General features: G+C 38.1%; 1 protein-coding gene across 1 annotated transcript in view; it reads right to left on the reverse strand.

Moving 5' to 3' along the window:
- The window catches only part of LOC102305285, a gene marked incomplete in the record, with an annotated part of 45,457 nt that extends 35,251 nt beyond the window's left edge, over positions 1-10,206 (reverse strand). The window contains 7 exon segments of the mRNA XM_005950988.3: positions 505-639; positions 919-1,130; positions 1,508-1,791; positions 2,258-2,524; positions 2,644-2,682; positions 3,383-3,444; positions 6,719-10,206. Coding sequence (XP_005951050.2) covers positions 505-639; positions 919-1,130; positions 1,508-1,791; positions 2,258-2,524; positions 2,644-2,682; positions 3,383-3,444; positions 6,719-8,440 — 2,721 coding nt within the window.
- Between the last annotated feature and the right edge of the window lie 3,430 nt (positions 10,207-13,636).

The raw sequence follows: 13,636 nt of genomic DNA on the forward strand, positions 1-13,636 counted from the left end.
TTTTTACACATACAAATCCTGATTTACAAGTACACAATATTTATGACCACAATTTGAGCCCATACATTGAGGTCAAGGGCATATGTACCACCTTCATAAGGTCCAATTAAAGCATTTCAGTCAGGTTGAGGTCTGGACTTTTACTATTGCACGGTCTAACTGTGGGGTGAATTTACTAGAACGTCCACTCCTGAGAAGATTGCCTATGAATATTTTCCACTTGTGAAGAATCTTTCTAACTGTAGAATGGTGGACTACAAATAGTGGTATAAATAGCCTAAAAATACAGATTGACTGATAATAATAACAACTGACTATCTAAGATCATTGCTTATGTCTTTCCTCCTTGGCATTGTGTTAACACACACCTAAATAGTCCATATGCTCACACTTCCTTAGAAACCTTAGAAATGACAAAGGGTGTACTTCCTTTTTCACATGACTCCATGTACCACATACCTTTATAGCAAAAGCATATCAGCTGATTACTCCCACTATACATACCTCTAGCTTGGACCTGTACAGTACAATGGACTCTGTTTTTCCAAAATGTTCCACAGCAGCAACCACTTCTTCATGAGAAAAAGTTTCGACAATCCCATGTAATTTGACCATTGTTGAAGTAAAAGATTTACTAGCCTGTGCAAACAGACAAAAAAAAAAATCAGTAACTAACTATAGACTTGACTGTGAATGATTGAAACTAGTTCCATTTATAATTTGTTTGGTGTAGACAAACACATCCTTGTCTGTCGACGAGTCCTGTTAGTCATAAGGAAAACTTTTCTTTTAATTGTTTCTTTCTTTTCTCTTTATCACAGATCAAAACATTTTCTCAGTGCCTTAGACCCAAAAGTTGAGGATGAAAGAAGGAACTATATTACTTAGCACTCCTTAACTGTTGGCAAACACACCAACCTTAGGCTTTGAAGAGGTACTTGCTTCACTCTTATGAAGTCCAGGTTTACTTTCAGATGACTTGGTGGTCTTCGCCTTCTTTGAGGAGGATGTAGAAGCAGAGGATGATAATGATAATGGTGACTTCATCTTGGCTAGCTCAGCCAGTATGACAGGAGCGATTGTTTCAGCTATGGCCTCCAGGTCAGACTTTTTTGACAAAGAGTGGAGACCTAGAAGGACAAAGATGGAAAAAGAGTCACACTTTGGTGGTTCATATGTCTAAACAGAGAAGGTTATCCTGTCAGTTGGAGTGTTTTATAAAAAAACAGAGATAGGTGAAATTTCTGTAATTTCAGTAGTTATTTTATTTATTTTTTAAAGTTAAATGGTAAATGGCCTGTATTTGTATAGCGCTTTACTTAGTCGCTATGGATCACATAGACAGACAGACAGACACACAGATACACATACAGAACATTTTCACTATACTCCACAGCAGTATACTGAATTTGTTCATGTTTGACAATGAAAACATACATTTGGAAGTGGGAGAAATGTATTAATTATGAGTATATTTTAAGTTATATGTATGTGCACACTGCCAAACCTGTGGTTTCCAGCAGCTGTTTAGCAAGTCTTTTTGTACTGCTGTCCAACTTCTTTTGTTGAGGCCTCTTTTCTGATGATGCGTTCTTATGACTTCTGCTGAGCGGCAAACGCTTTTCATCTTGTCTCCTTGTCAGCAATCGTCTTTCATCACTCCTCTTTTGTAGTAACTGTTTCCCATCTCTCCTTTTCGGTGAGGATCGTCTTTCACGGCTCCTTGAATGTGATTGATAATGCAAGGAGGCAAGATAGTCCTTCCGTGGGGAGAAGGAACGAGACCGGGACCTAGAAAGTATAAATCAAACATATTTTTCAAAAAGTGGTTCAGTATGACTGGCCTCTTTTGTCTCAGCTTTGGCTAATTCTGTCTGCTGCTTCATTTCAGAAACAGACGCATTTCTTGCTCTGTCTTCCGGCATAACTGCAGATTCTTGAACATTTGTATCACTTTTGGGAGTCTTGAAGGTCTCATCAGGCTTATTTTCTGAAGCTTTAGGTTTGGGTGGAACATTTGTGGCATGAACTGTGTCCAACATGCCTTTTTGCTCCTCTTGACCCTTTTCGATCCTTTCAATAAGGACATTTTCAAAACTGCCAATGAAATACCTCAAAGAAATATTTCTATTACAAATCCAGTAAGGATAAAAAGGTCAAACCTAACACTGATGTCATGATACAATTCACTGGAATGGAAATCTTTTATTTATTTATTTATTTATTTATTTATTTATTTATTTTTTTTAAATCGGACCTGCGAGCACGTCTGGAGCTGTTTGGCGTTTGTGATCCACTACTGAGTTTCTCTCTTCTCTCCCCAGAGCTGTAGTGGTGGTGAGGGCTCTTTGAGCGAGAGCATAAATAGCTTCCATGTTTAGGCCTTCTGCCATCCAAACCAAGGCGGCGACGTGGGCTGTGTGAGCGTGAACGGGAATGACTCTCACGCCTGGTTTTCTGATGACGATGCTGGGAAGTTTTGCCAGAGGTGGAGGACGAGGACTTCTTCCCTGTATTTGAAGCACTAATAAGAGCAACAGAGGTTTAAAAAAAAGAAACTATAAATAACTGTAAAAAAAACAAACAAACAAAACCCTGCAAAGCTGCTGTACTTTTAATTTCCCAAAAGACAAAGACTTTTACCTTTGGTACGTCAGTACTTTACCATCCCACTGTGGATATCTGTCAAAAAAAATAAAAATAAAAAATATATATATAACAATATAAGGGAAATCAAAAATCTATTAAAACAGCAAATGTTTTAAAAATGTAGATTTCTGCAACTACAAATCAATCTTAAAAGCATGATTTCTCGAGGGATCAATTAACCCTGGCAGATCAACCCTATTAACAATGTTGCTTGAGAAAAGTAGCTCACCTTACAATTTTTAAAACTGATTTTGACTACCTCTTCAACAACCTATAGAGCAGCAGTCCCCAACCCCCGGGCCACGAGAGTTGAGGCTCAGATGTGAAATGTATGATTTTCAGGGTTTTTAGCGTTATTTTGTTGTTGTTTTTATCGTTAACTCTGTTTTCCTGGGTCTTTTCAGGTGTGTTATGAATAAATCTTCTTTTTTTTCCCCCTGATACTGGTACTTGTTTTATTTTGTTGTATTTATCCGCGACACCTTAAAGGCCGGACCGTGAAAAATATTGTCGGGCAAAAACCGGTCCGTGGCGCAAAAAAGGTTGGGGACCACTGCTATAGAGGATATACTACCCATCTAAACAACTAACTCCAAAGCATCAGGAACAATGCTACGAAAGACTTTATAACGTTACAACCACTCATTCTGTTCAGTAATCCACTGAAACGTTAGGCCAAAACGTGTTCAGACATCCCCAGTTAAAGAAAAAGTTAAAAGAAGAAAAGACTGACCGTTTCCGAAGAAGTTTGCAGTTGTCAAGGTGAAAGCTGGTATTCTGGTGAAGGAGCCATTCCTAGTAGTCAGAACAAACATTTTAGATAGGCCTCATTGTCATAGCAAAAGTATTATTAACCACAACCGCTCGGGTGACGTTTTTTCTAACCATCTGACAACCAATGTACTTAACATTCACAGCAGCCTTTAGACTTCTTTCAAAGTTTGGACATCAGCTGACTGTTCATAAGCCATAGTGGAAAGCAATAAATGTACATACAAGTATGATAAATCTATAAAGACAAAATCCATAAAGATTGAATAATTTAGCATATTTATAAACGACACCAAATAGGATGGCATGGAAGACCACAGTCATGGATTTAGTAACAAAACAAAACAAATACAGAAATGTAAAAAGTCTTGCAGGACTCTTGATTCTGCAACATAGGTCTCTTCTGTCCTATGTGTGAATGTGTCAATAAAAATGAGTCCTGAGGTTTGACGTCATTTCAGCAGGACGTCAGGTCTGGATGGAGATGGAAAACAAAAACAAAAAAACCCCCACCTGTAATTGGTGTTTGGGCAGTCAAAGAAGAAGACCCATCCCCCTTTTTCTAAAGGTCTCGCATTGGGGGTTTTCATTTTATAGCACAGTAGTATGCCAAAGTCTTGAACCCCTTGTTTATTTATACTAAAACAGGAAGTAACTACAAGGACTCACTGAAAGTCTGCAAGCAATATCCGGTTGTTCAGTGATGACGCGACGAATCCTACTTCCGGGCCTAAAGTAGTCTGCGTTTAATATGGCTTTTGTGTTGTTAACATGTTTAATGTTTATGTATTTTCTTCTATTTGATCTCAAAAAGCTCCTAAAACAGTCAGTGATCCCTGTTGACCTCCCTCGGCTTTTATTACCGACTAATCATTTATTTAAGCTCAGTTTTTAAAACCTTAGGATGTAACTACAGCCCAGCCCATGCAGCAGTATATGAATGACTAACCTCGTATTGTGGATGGATTATCTCAGTTGTTCTCCTGGCTGAAGTTTGGTCCTTTTACAGCATCCTGCCATGCGATTACATTTGTTCCTGACCACCGAGAACACTCACGTTAACTTTTATCGAGTGGAAAAAAAGTTAGCTTGTTTATATTATGCTAACATAGCTGTGTCGCTAGCGGTCACGTAGCACATCATTATATACCAGCTAGCCCAAACTTCAGTAACCCTACAAACGTCACTGCTGTTTAGTTTTCTGTCTTCATTTATGCTGGAAGTGATAACAGAGCTGTACGTTTGAATTTGTTTCCAAAACCCCGCAGTCAGGACATGCTATATTGTATTTAGATAGAAGCTAGCGAGCTAACTCCCTGCTAACTTCTAACTCCGTTAAATGTCATAAATTCCGTTTTTCATGGATGCCTGGATGTTAAACTCAATTGTTACACCTGGTAGAGCAGAACGCTGATCATTTTATTAAAGATGAAAGACTTTAGACAGTTTTTCAACTCTCAGTAATGCCATAGTGATCGTTTGATATATGGACCTGCAGCGGAGTTTAGACCCAGACACGGCTAGTGACGTCAGACTGAACAATCGGATAGAAATAAACTTTATGAGGGCAAGACAAGAGTTTTTAATAACATCTGGATACCAATATTTGGAATGGTAAATTGTTAAATGGCCTGCATTTGTATAGCACTTTACTTAGTCCCTAAGGACCCCAAAGCGCTTTACACTACATTCAGTCATCCAGCCAGTCACACACACATTGACACACTGTTGATGGCAAGCTACATTGTAGCCACACCCACCCCGGGGCGCACTGACAGAGGAGAGGCTGCCGGACACTGGCGCCACCTGGCCCTCTGACCACCAGATGTTATTAAAAAAAGGTTCTTGACAGCCACCCTTCCACTGAGACCATGAAGAGGCTTCAGTGAACAGGAGATTGTTCAACCGAAGGGCCACATGCATGTTGCAGGTCTTTTTTTTTCCCCCCGTCTCTGAAGGACATGACTTTCAGGTACTGTTTATCTGCTTTAAATAGTTTTTCAACACTGTCACTTCTCTTTTCTTGCACTTGTCCAGCTTCCTCAAAATATTTTAAGGACACATGCTAAGGTTTTGGCTAATAGCTCTTTTGGAATCATCTTTTTGGCGCAAAACCACTACACTTTCTGCAGTGGTCAGAAAGTGTTATCTTTGGCAATTTATATGTATTTAACTAAAAATGTATTTCTGCAACAAGCTAACAAAGTGCGTAAAATTACAATTTAAAAAGAATTAGTTGCCTAGTTATTGGTTTTGTGTAGACACACTAGTGGTTCAACCTGTGGGCTTGCTGGATTTTTTTTTATTAATTGAATCATTCATAGATCAGTGTTAACTGGTTTAACAAACAAACAAAAAACATTCCTCTGAAAATTGTTTGGTACAAGAACTGGAATGAAATGAGTGAAAAAGCAGCCAATGTCCAAAGACAATCTTTGAAAGTCCTTCATAAAGCCTGGAGAACTATTGCTCAATACCATTTGCAATAACAATTGCATCTCTGGATCCTTGGAAAGGAAATGCAAGGGGCTCAAGACTTTTGCAGCATACTATAGAACATCTTAATTTTGCTTCACAATCTCAACCAATGACTGTCACTGCAAGATGACTGCTACTCTTCTTAAGACAGTAACTGTTCTAAAGTGGATGGCTGTAAACTAAATATGAATTAGGGGGAAAAGTCATCTTTCTGATGCCCATGTTCCTCAGATTTGCAGACACTTTATCTTCACTTATCGTTTTCTTTTTGTTGGGCAGAAACTTTTAATTTGCCATTATTGTTAAATTAAATTAGAAAAAGGGTAACTATGAATTACTTTCAGAGACTAACGCAGCTCGGATAATCCAATCTTAACTATTTTCCCCATAAATACAACATCTGGCAATCTCCCTTGTGCCCTAAGTGACATGTTTTGACATGTCAACATATATGAACAAAGATGTTGTTTGAGAACCATTATAAAATGTTCCAGTTTTTTCAAGAGGCAGCTCTAGTAAGCTATATGAGCAGACTGATGCACACCCAGTCATTTTCTTCTAGACTGAAATATGACAGAAATCATTTACTTCACAAGTCTTGTATGTGTCCAAGGTGGAAAGACTTAAATAACAGATCAGAAGAATATGCTACAGAAATTTACATTTAAAAAAGCAGTCGTAAAGTTTGGAAGCAAGGAGGTTGTTTCATAAATTAATGTTGGTTTTTTGGTTCTTTTTAAAATTAACCAAAATGATAGACAGAAATAAATACCCGTAATGTTCTAAATGGAGACAGAAGAGAGTACGGTCTTCCACTCACCTTCATACCAGTACATTTTTGCAAACACAGAGAACAGGTATGTGGAAAGGTTTGTGGTGTGGCTGCAGCATAGTCTTGCATCATGGCCAACGCTGGCAGAACTTTTGATAGCTCCCTGTCTGCACGACACTGCGTGCTGGAAAGTGGCAGCGGCATATAAACGAAGTTCACTGGTTTAGGAATTATCTGAGGTGCTAGAGGAGTAGCTGGTTTTGCAGACTGGCATTGTCCCATTTGCACTGGTGGTTGTTTCTGGTCCTGCTGCTGCTCCGCCTGTTTCTTTAGCTCCTGCTGCATCTGCCTTTGGTGCATCTTCTGATTGTTTATGGGTTTAGCAACCTTTGGCACTTGTTGTTGACTTTTACTTTGATCCTTGGTGCAGCTGTTATCCTTCTTGCCGATGAACACAAGCCCAGGTTGATCAGGATGCACACCACGTGCAATATGACTGAGAGGTGGTTGGATTTTTAATGCCAAATGGCAATCTGGCTCTGGTTCTTTCAAAGGAACTGGTTTGAATTTGAGAAGTCTTAAGTCTGTGTCTTTCTTTGGCAGAGAGAAAGAGCTGATGATTTCTTGAGATGCCTGGTGTGGCTGAGTCAGCAATCGTTGAGTTAGATTCCTGCTTGGAGGAGGCTCATAGCTCTGCATTGAACTATTAGTGGAAACAGTACCCCGGTGGTCATGTGAAGAAACCAAGGTGCTGGTTTTCACCTCTGCCGTACCTTCTTGCAGTGGTTCTCTATTGCAACTGTCACCATCACAAGTGTCCATGAGCAACATACTGCCACTCTCACTACTGTTAGCTCTACTTTCACTGCTCTTTCCTATATCACTGCCAAACCCTCCAGCGTATTTGCTAGTATGTCCATAGTCAATCACTTTACTTGGTTTGATAATCTGTGCCAATTCGCCCTGTTGCATCCCTTCCCTTCTGAACCTGTCCATTACGGTCATGCTGGGGGTGGGTTGAGGTTCAGGACAGGCTTTTGAATGAACAATAGGTTTAACATTCTCAGCCTTCTTCATGCGGATTTGCCTTAAGATAAAAGGCAGATTGCCAGGGGTTATCTGGTCTTCAGGGTAGGAGATCAGATATTCCAAGTCATCTTTTTCAAGTCCAAAACGTAAAAGGATGTTAGAAGCTTCTTGTGAAGAGTACTTTGGGTAACTGGAATCAGTATTGAGCACAGGTTTCTCTTGCATTCGATAGTCAGAATCACCTAAGCCTGGAATGGACTGCATATCCTGTTCTCTTTCACCACTGCCTTGAAAGCTCAGTGAAGTAGATGAAAAAAATCTAGAAGAAACATTTTCAGTGGCTTTCTTATAGGTTGACCAGTCCAAGGAGCAAGGCCCACTTTTAAAATCAGAGTGTCTTTGAGATGCTGAGCACACTGGACTGGAGGCAACCGTTGCAGTTGAAGAAATAAACTTGTCTTCTTGAGTGCTGGTAAAGCAAGGGGCCTGGTTAACAGGCTGCTGTCTCATCTCTGTCCTGGCTTGACCAAGATACATTTCTGTAGATCTCTTCATGCCTCCATCTAAAATAGAACTACTCTGTGGGGGGGTGTAGCTCACTGGAAAAGCACGCAGTGAAGGAATTGTTCCCAACGTAGTGTCAGAAGTTCCAGAGGATGCTCCAGAAGAGCTAAGCGCATTTCGACACTGCGCAGAACTTTCTATCCCAAAATTATAGGGGTTATGAAGGGGATGGGACATGGTTCAGAAAGTCAAGGATGGCCACAGCAGTCAATGGAATGGGTGTTTGAGTGTTTTGTTTTGGTTTTTTTACAAAGTAGGTATGCTGGAGGTCATTGTCAATGTGGAGCTCGTGCAAAATGTAAAGTGACCATTCAGTCAGGCAACCATAATCACGAAGTCTTGTGTGTAGAGAGATCCTTTAGAGAACTTCAAGTATGTGGTTTGATGGTGATCCTGGGTGTGGGAGAAGGGAAATCTTCAATAGCAATTACAAAACTGAGAAATTATAAAAAAAAAAAAAGTTTTTGAACTGGTGTGGGCTTCAGCTTCCTGGATGGGTGAAATCCATCTGGAAGGTCTTGTCTGGATTTGTTCACTCTGTTGCTTCCTGCCAAATATAAATTTATCATTACAATATCAGGATCTTTACTACTAGAAATAAACAGAGGAAGCACAAACATCAAAGGTCAGATAAAAAGAGAAAACAAGGTCAGAAAACAGAAAAAAAAATGCAGGCAAACTCATTTACCACCAGCAGATTGACTACAAAAATTTAAAAAACAATTTGTACTTTAGAGAACATCATTATAAATCACTGAATAATTTGATCTGAGCTTTTTTGGGGCAGAATGACTGTGCAACGTACATTTTTAAGAGTAAAAAAAAAAAAAATCTGTGCGCAAAATTGAATTCATATAAGGTTTTCTTACATATACATTCAGAACACCTATGCTTTTGTAGTATCATTCTGTTTGCAAATTTTACTACTTTGTTTGAAATAATTTCTTCCCTGGCAAAAATCTGACTTTCAAGTATAGTCCACATAATTTGTTATCAGCTGAAGCTCAGGACTTTGAAAAGGCCATTCCAAAAGCTTAGTAGCTAGCCTGTTCCAAAACTAGCCCTATTGACATATCTGATTTTGTCGAAACTTTGCACAATGGTTTGGGGAGTTGCTAAAGAATTCTTCAGTAGTCTGTTTCTTTCATTATTATATCCACTCTAATTCGATGTACCAGCTTCACTGGCAGTAACAGCTCAATGCTTGTTCATAAAAAAAAAAAAAAAATCTCTCAAAGTCTTCTTTGTCCTTTTGGTAGGTTATCAACATTAACTGATTTTAAAAGTATTGGTTTTGTTGCAGTGGTTTTTCTCTTCAGACGCAGCCTCTCGGTCAATGGTGATGTAAAACTTGCTCAGCAATGATCTTCTGTCAGCTCCCAATCCATGGCAGAGCTGTGCTTTGGTGGTTTTTGACTCTTCAAACCAACTTTTTATGGTGTCCTTCGGGTCTTTTTCAAATCTTAACAAAGTATGTACAGTTCCCAATGACTTATATAATTGAATCTATTCTATTCCATTCCATCTGATGATGCCAGAATCTGCAATGGTTTAGAAAGGGCTCAGACACATTTCTCACTTGTGTACTCCTATAATCCTCTTCAGATCTCCAGTGATGTCCTGGGAATTCCCCATTTTACTGTGTATTAGCTTCTACCAATGAGTGCTGTGAACCAAACCTTTCTGACACAATTATAACCTTGGCCTTGACAAGTTCAGAATTTTTCAAACTTTCACTGCTACTAAAATGTAAGCAGGTATACGGTCACATTTCAGAAAACCCCAAATATAGACAAAATATTTGGCACCAAATTCTTGACTGTTTTACTATGAAAGATATACGTTAGGGCTGCTCGATTATGGCAAAAATGATAATCACGATTATTTTCACTGAAATTGAGATCTCGATTATTTGACGATATTTATTTAACAATAACAATGTATTGAATAATGACTTTAAAGATTGTCAAAAAATAATATAAAATAGTGTGCAAATACTGATAACAGCGCAAATGTTTGCAATATAAAAAATAAATGAAAAATGTAAACATCTATGTTTAGTGAACTTTGCAGTGTTGCTCTGTGGTGCAGCTACGACAATGTAGCAAAGTTTACACACTATGTCTACTTGATCCACGTCTGACTCCGCGAACCCATAACGTTTCCACACCACTGAAGTTTTTTTTTCCTCTCTTTTCAACCAACAGCAGTCACTCTCCTCTCCAAATAACTTCTGCTTAGCTTTCCGAACTTCCCTCGGGTCCTCTTAATCAGCGGTCCCCAACCCCCGGGCCTCGGACCGGTACCGGTTCGTGAGTAGTTTGGTACCGGGCCGCGAGAGTTGAGGCTCAGGTGTGAAATGTATAGTTTTCAGGGTTTTTATCGGTTTTCAGCGTTATTTTGTTATCATTTTTAATCATTTACTCGGTTTTCCTTGGTCTTTTCACGTGTGTTATGAATAAATTTCCTTTTTTTCGGTACCGGTACTAGTTTTATTTTGTTGTATTTATTCGCTATACCTTAAAGGCCGGTCCATGAAAATATTGTCGGGCATAAACCGGTCCGTGGCGCAAAAAAGGTTGGGGACCGCTGCTCTTAATTGTTGTGACACGTGTTCGAAATGCAGAGAGGTGCGCTCGATTTGCCACACGGAGCAGCGCGAGAGTAAAGCACGAGGGAGGGGCTAATAATCGGCCCAGTCATTTTTAATGATCGTTGAAACCCTAGATCGTAATTGAGATTAAAATTCAATTAATTGAGCAGCCCTAATATACGTTATGCAGCCATTCAGCCCCAGAAAAAAATTACATTTCTCATAAATTACTGACAGCGTTATATTGATTTGACATTTATGTCCATGAATGTATGTACACTTATAATCTAAGTTGTGTATCAACATTCAGGTATTTAAATGGTGATGCCATTTAGAAAATTTGAAAATATTACCCAACCTTTGACTGTATTATCCAAAAAGATTGCAAAAGTATATCTTCAATAAAAATTATATCCAGACATTACTTCTCAAAGAAAAACAAACGATACACTCCTTGTTGATCTGGTAGGCAATGCAATTGGTAATGCAAAAAAATAAAAAAAAAAAAAAAAAAATATTAAGGTTAGCAATAAAAAAAAACAAAAAAAACAAAACAAAAAAAAACAAAAGAAAACATGCTTTTGGCTCATCTTCAGTCAGTCCACATATTTTCATCAGATGACATTGTCTTGCAGCCTGAGAAAGCCAAACCAATCTGGTATCTGACATGCAGTACGGACAGACCGTAAATCCAACTTTACTTTGTGGTGTGGTAAAACATGTCCATGTCCAAACTCCTCTCCGTGAAGTTTTTGGTGCAGGAAAATGTCCCAGTATCCATTCGATGAGAGATGAGATTACCAACTTCATGTAAAATTATATATTTGAATGAGGATATTAAAAATGGTTAAAAATAAATAAAAATGAATGTGTGTGTCTGGGATAGAACAAAAATGCTTCCAGACAGCCTACAAGATAGAGGACTTAAACAATTTCACAAGACGTTTCAGGAGCAGTAAAAAACAACAACAAACAAACAAACAAAAACAACAGCAATAATACTAGTAGTACAAAAGCTACAAAATAACATTACCAGATATTATCTAGCAAGTATTTAACATCTTAACATTTTGTGCTCGTATACTACACATCATGCACAACTTCTAAAATTAAATGATTCTTAGAAATGCAGGAAATACAACTCTAGACTAAAAGTGCCTCAAGTCAATAACTTGAAACTAGAGCACAGAGTGTGAAATACAGCCCACAGACTCGATCCAGCTTCCTGCTGCCAAAAATAAAAAAAATTAAACTGTGTCCAAACAAACTTTTTCATTGGACAAAATAACACCTTTACTCAAAATGTAAACTATAGAGACACAAAGCTGCATCTAAGTGACCTTTTCAAAAAGCCGTATTTCCTAACAAGTTCTTTGTTTAATAATTAAACAAAATATTAACCCATTCCTACTCGTTGTGTCTTCTAAAATTCAGTTCTGCATAACTCAGCACTATGTACATCATGTTTCAATTCAGTTTTTCACAATGTAGCACTTTAGTCTGTTTTCCAAATCAAGAAGAAGTAAAATACAGTATCTGCAGCTGACCTAGAGGAGCTAAAGACTGCCTGCAGCTGCTTTTCTCTCTGGATCGCTCATTGGGGTTTTTTAGCAGTTCGCTTGAGCTCGGGTTTGGTGGCCCATGGTGGTCCAGGTGTGCTGAGGCATACAAATCCACGTAACTACAGCCCAACTCAATAACAGACAGCATTGTCTCTCTAACTACACCACCTCTCCCTTCATTTATTTTTCATCTGAATTAAATTTTCATGATATTTATCCATTTTTGAAATTAAATTACATGTATTTGCTTTGAAAAACAACTCTCTATATGTAAATTATTGAACTTATGTGCAGGGACTACTCTGAGAAGTCTTTGCAATACATCTACGTTACAGATGAAAGAATATTACTGAGCCAAAAGTAAGTTGAATAAGACCTTTAGATTGCAGTTGTAAAATGAAAAGTCTGTTAACTTACATGCGGAACTTGCCTGTGTTATCAAACCCAGTAAGTGCTAATGGTTCTGCATTCATGACTCTTCTCAGTGCAGAATATCATTGCTAACATGTTAAATAGGAGTTAATTAAAGTTTCTTCAAGCTATACTCTTATTCCTCTACATCACACATTGGCCAAGGTGACTAATAAGAGAAAGGTTATCTGTTAAAATTATAAGTTAGAGTAATTACTCATTAATTGCTACTGCTCAATCGTTTCCACACACCTACATTTTCAAAATGTTTCAAAATGTGTGGTAAAAAGTGGGTGTACACAAGCTAATCTTCATTTAAATATCTGTATCTCTTTCTTTTAGCAGTGCACAGGGAAATAGGACCCTGTAACTTAGTAAAATAAGTGATCAGATTTCCTTAATGCACTATGAAATTTTTTTGCATTAAAGAAAAGTTGATTCTCCCTGTCAAATATCCTGTCAACTACAGTTCTCAGTAAAAAAAAAAAGAAAAGAAAGAAAAAAACCTTTATGATTATGATGATCATAATCATAAAGAAAAAATTGCCATCTGTACATCACTTGCTATTTTGGTTATCAAAACCTGACCAGGTGCTTTTTTAAACAATTAAACCTAACAAAGTGTTTTTTATTACTAAAACCTTGTCATGCTGTTAGGTTAGGTTTAGGGGAGGTCTGTGCCACCCCATTTTAAAAATCCTGGGAATCCCCTGTTTGCAATTAGGCCTTTGCTTTGCCTGTACACAGGTATACACACTCATATACATATGTATATCTATACAAGTCTCTTCTTATGTTTTTTTTTTT

Source organism: Haplochromis burtoni, unplaced genomic scaffold (assembly GCF_018398535.1).
Source record: "Haplochromis burtoni strain Fernald_Lab_line unplaced genomic scaffold, NCSU_Asbu1 Contig_885, whole genome shotgun sequence".
NCBI lineage: Eukaryota > Metazoa > Chordata > Actinopteri > Cichliformes > Cichlidae > Haplochromis > Haplochromis burtoni.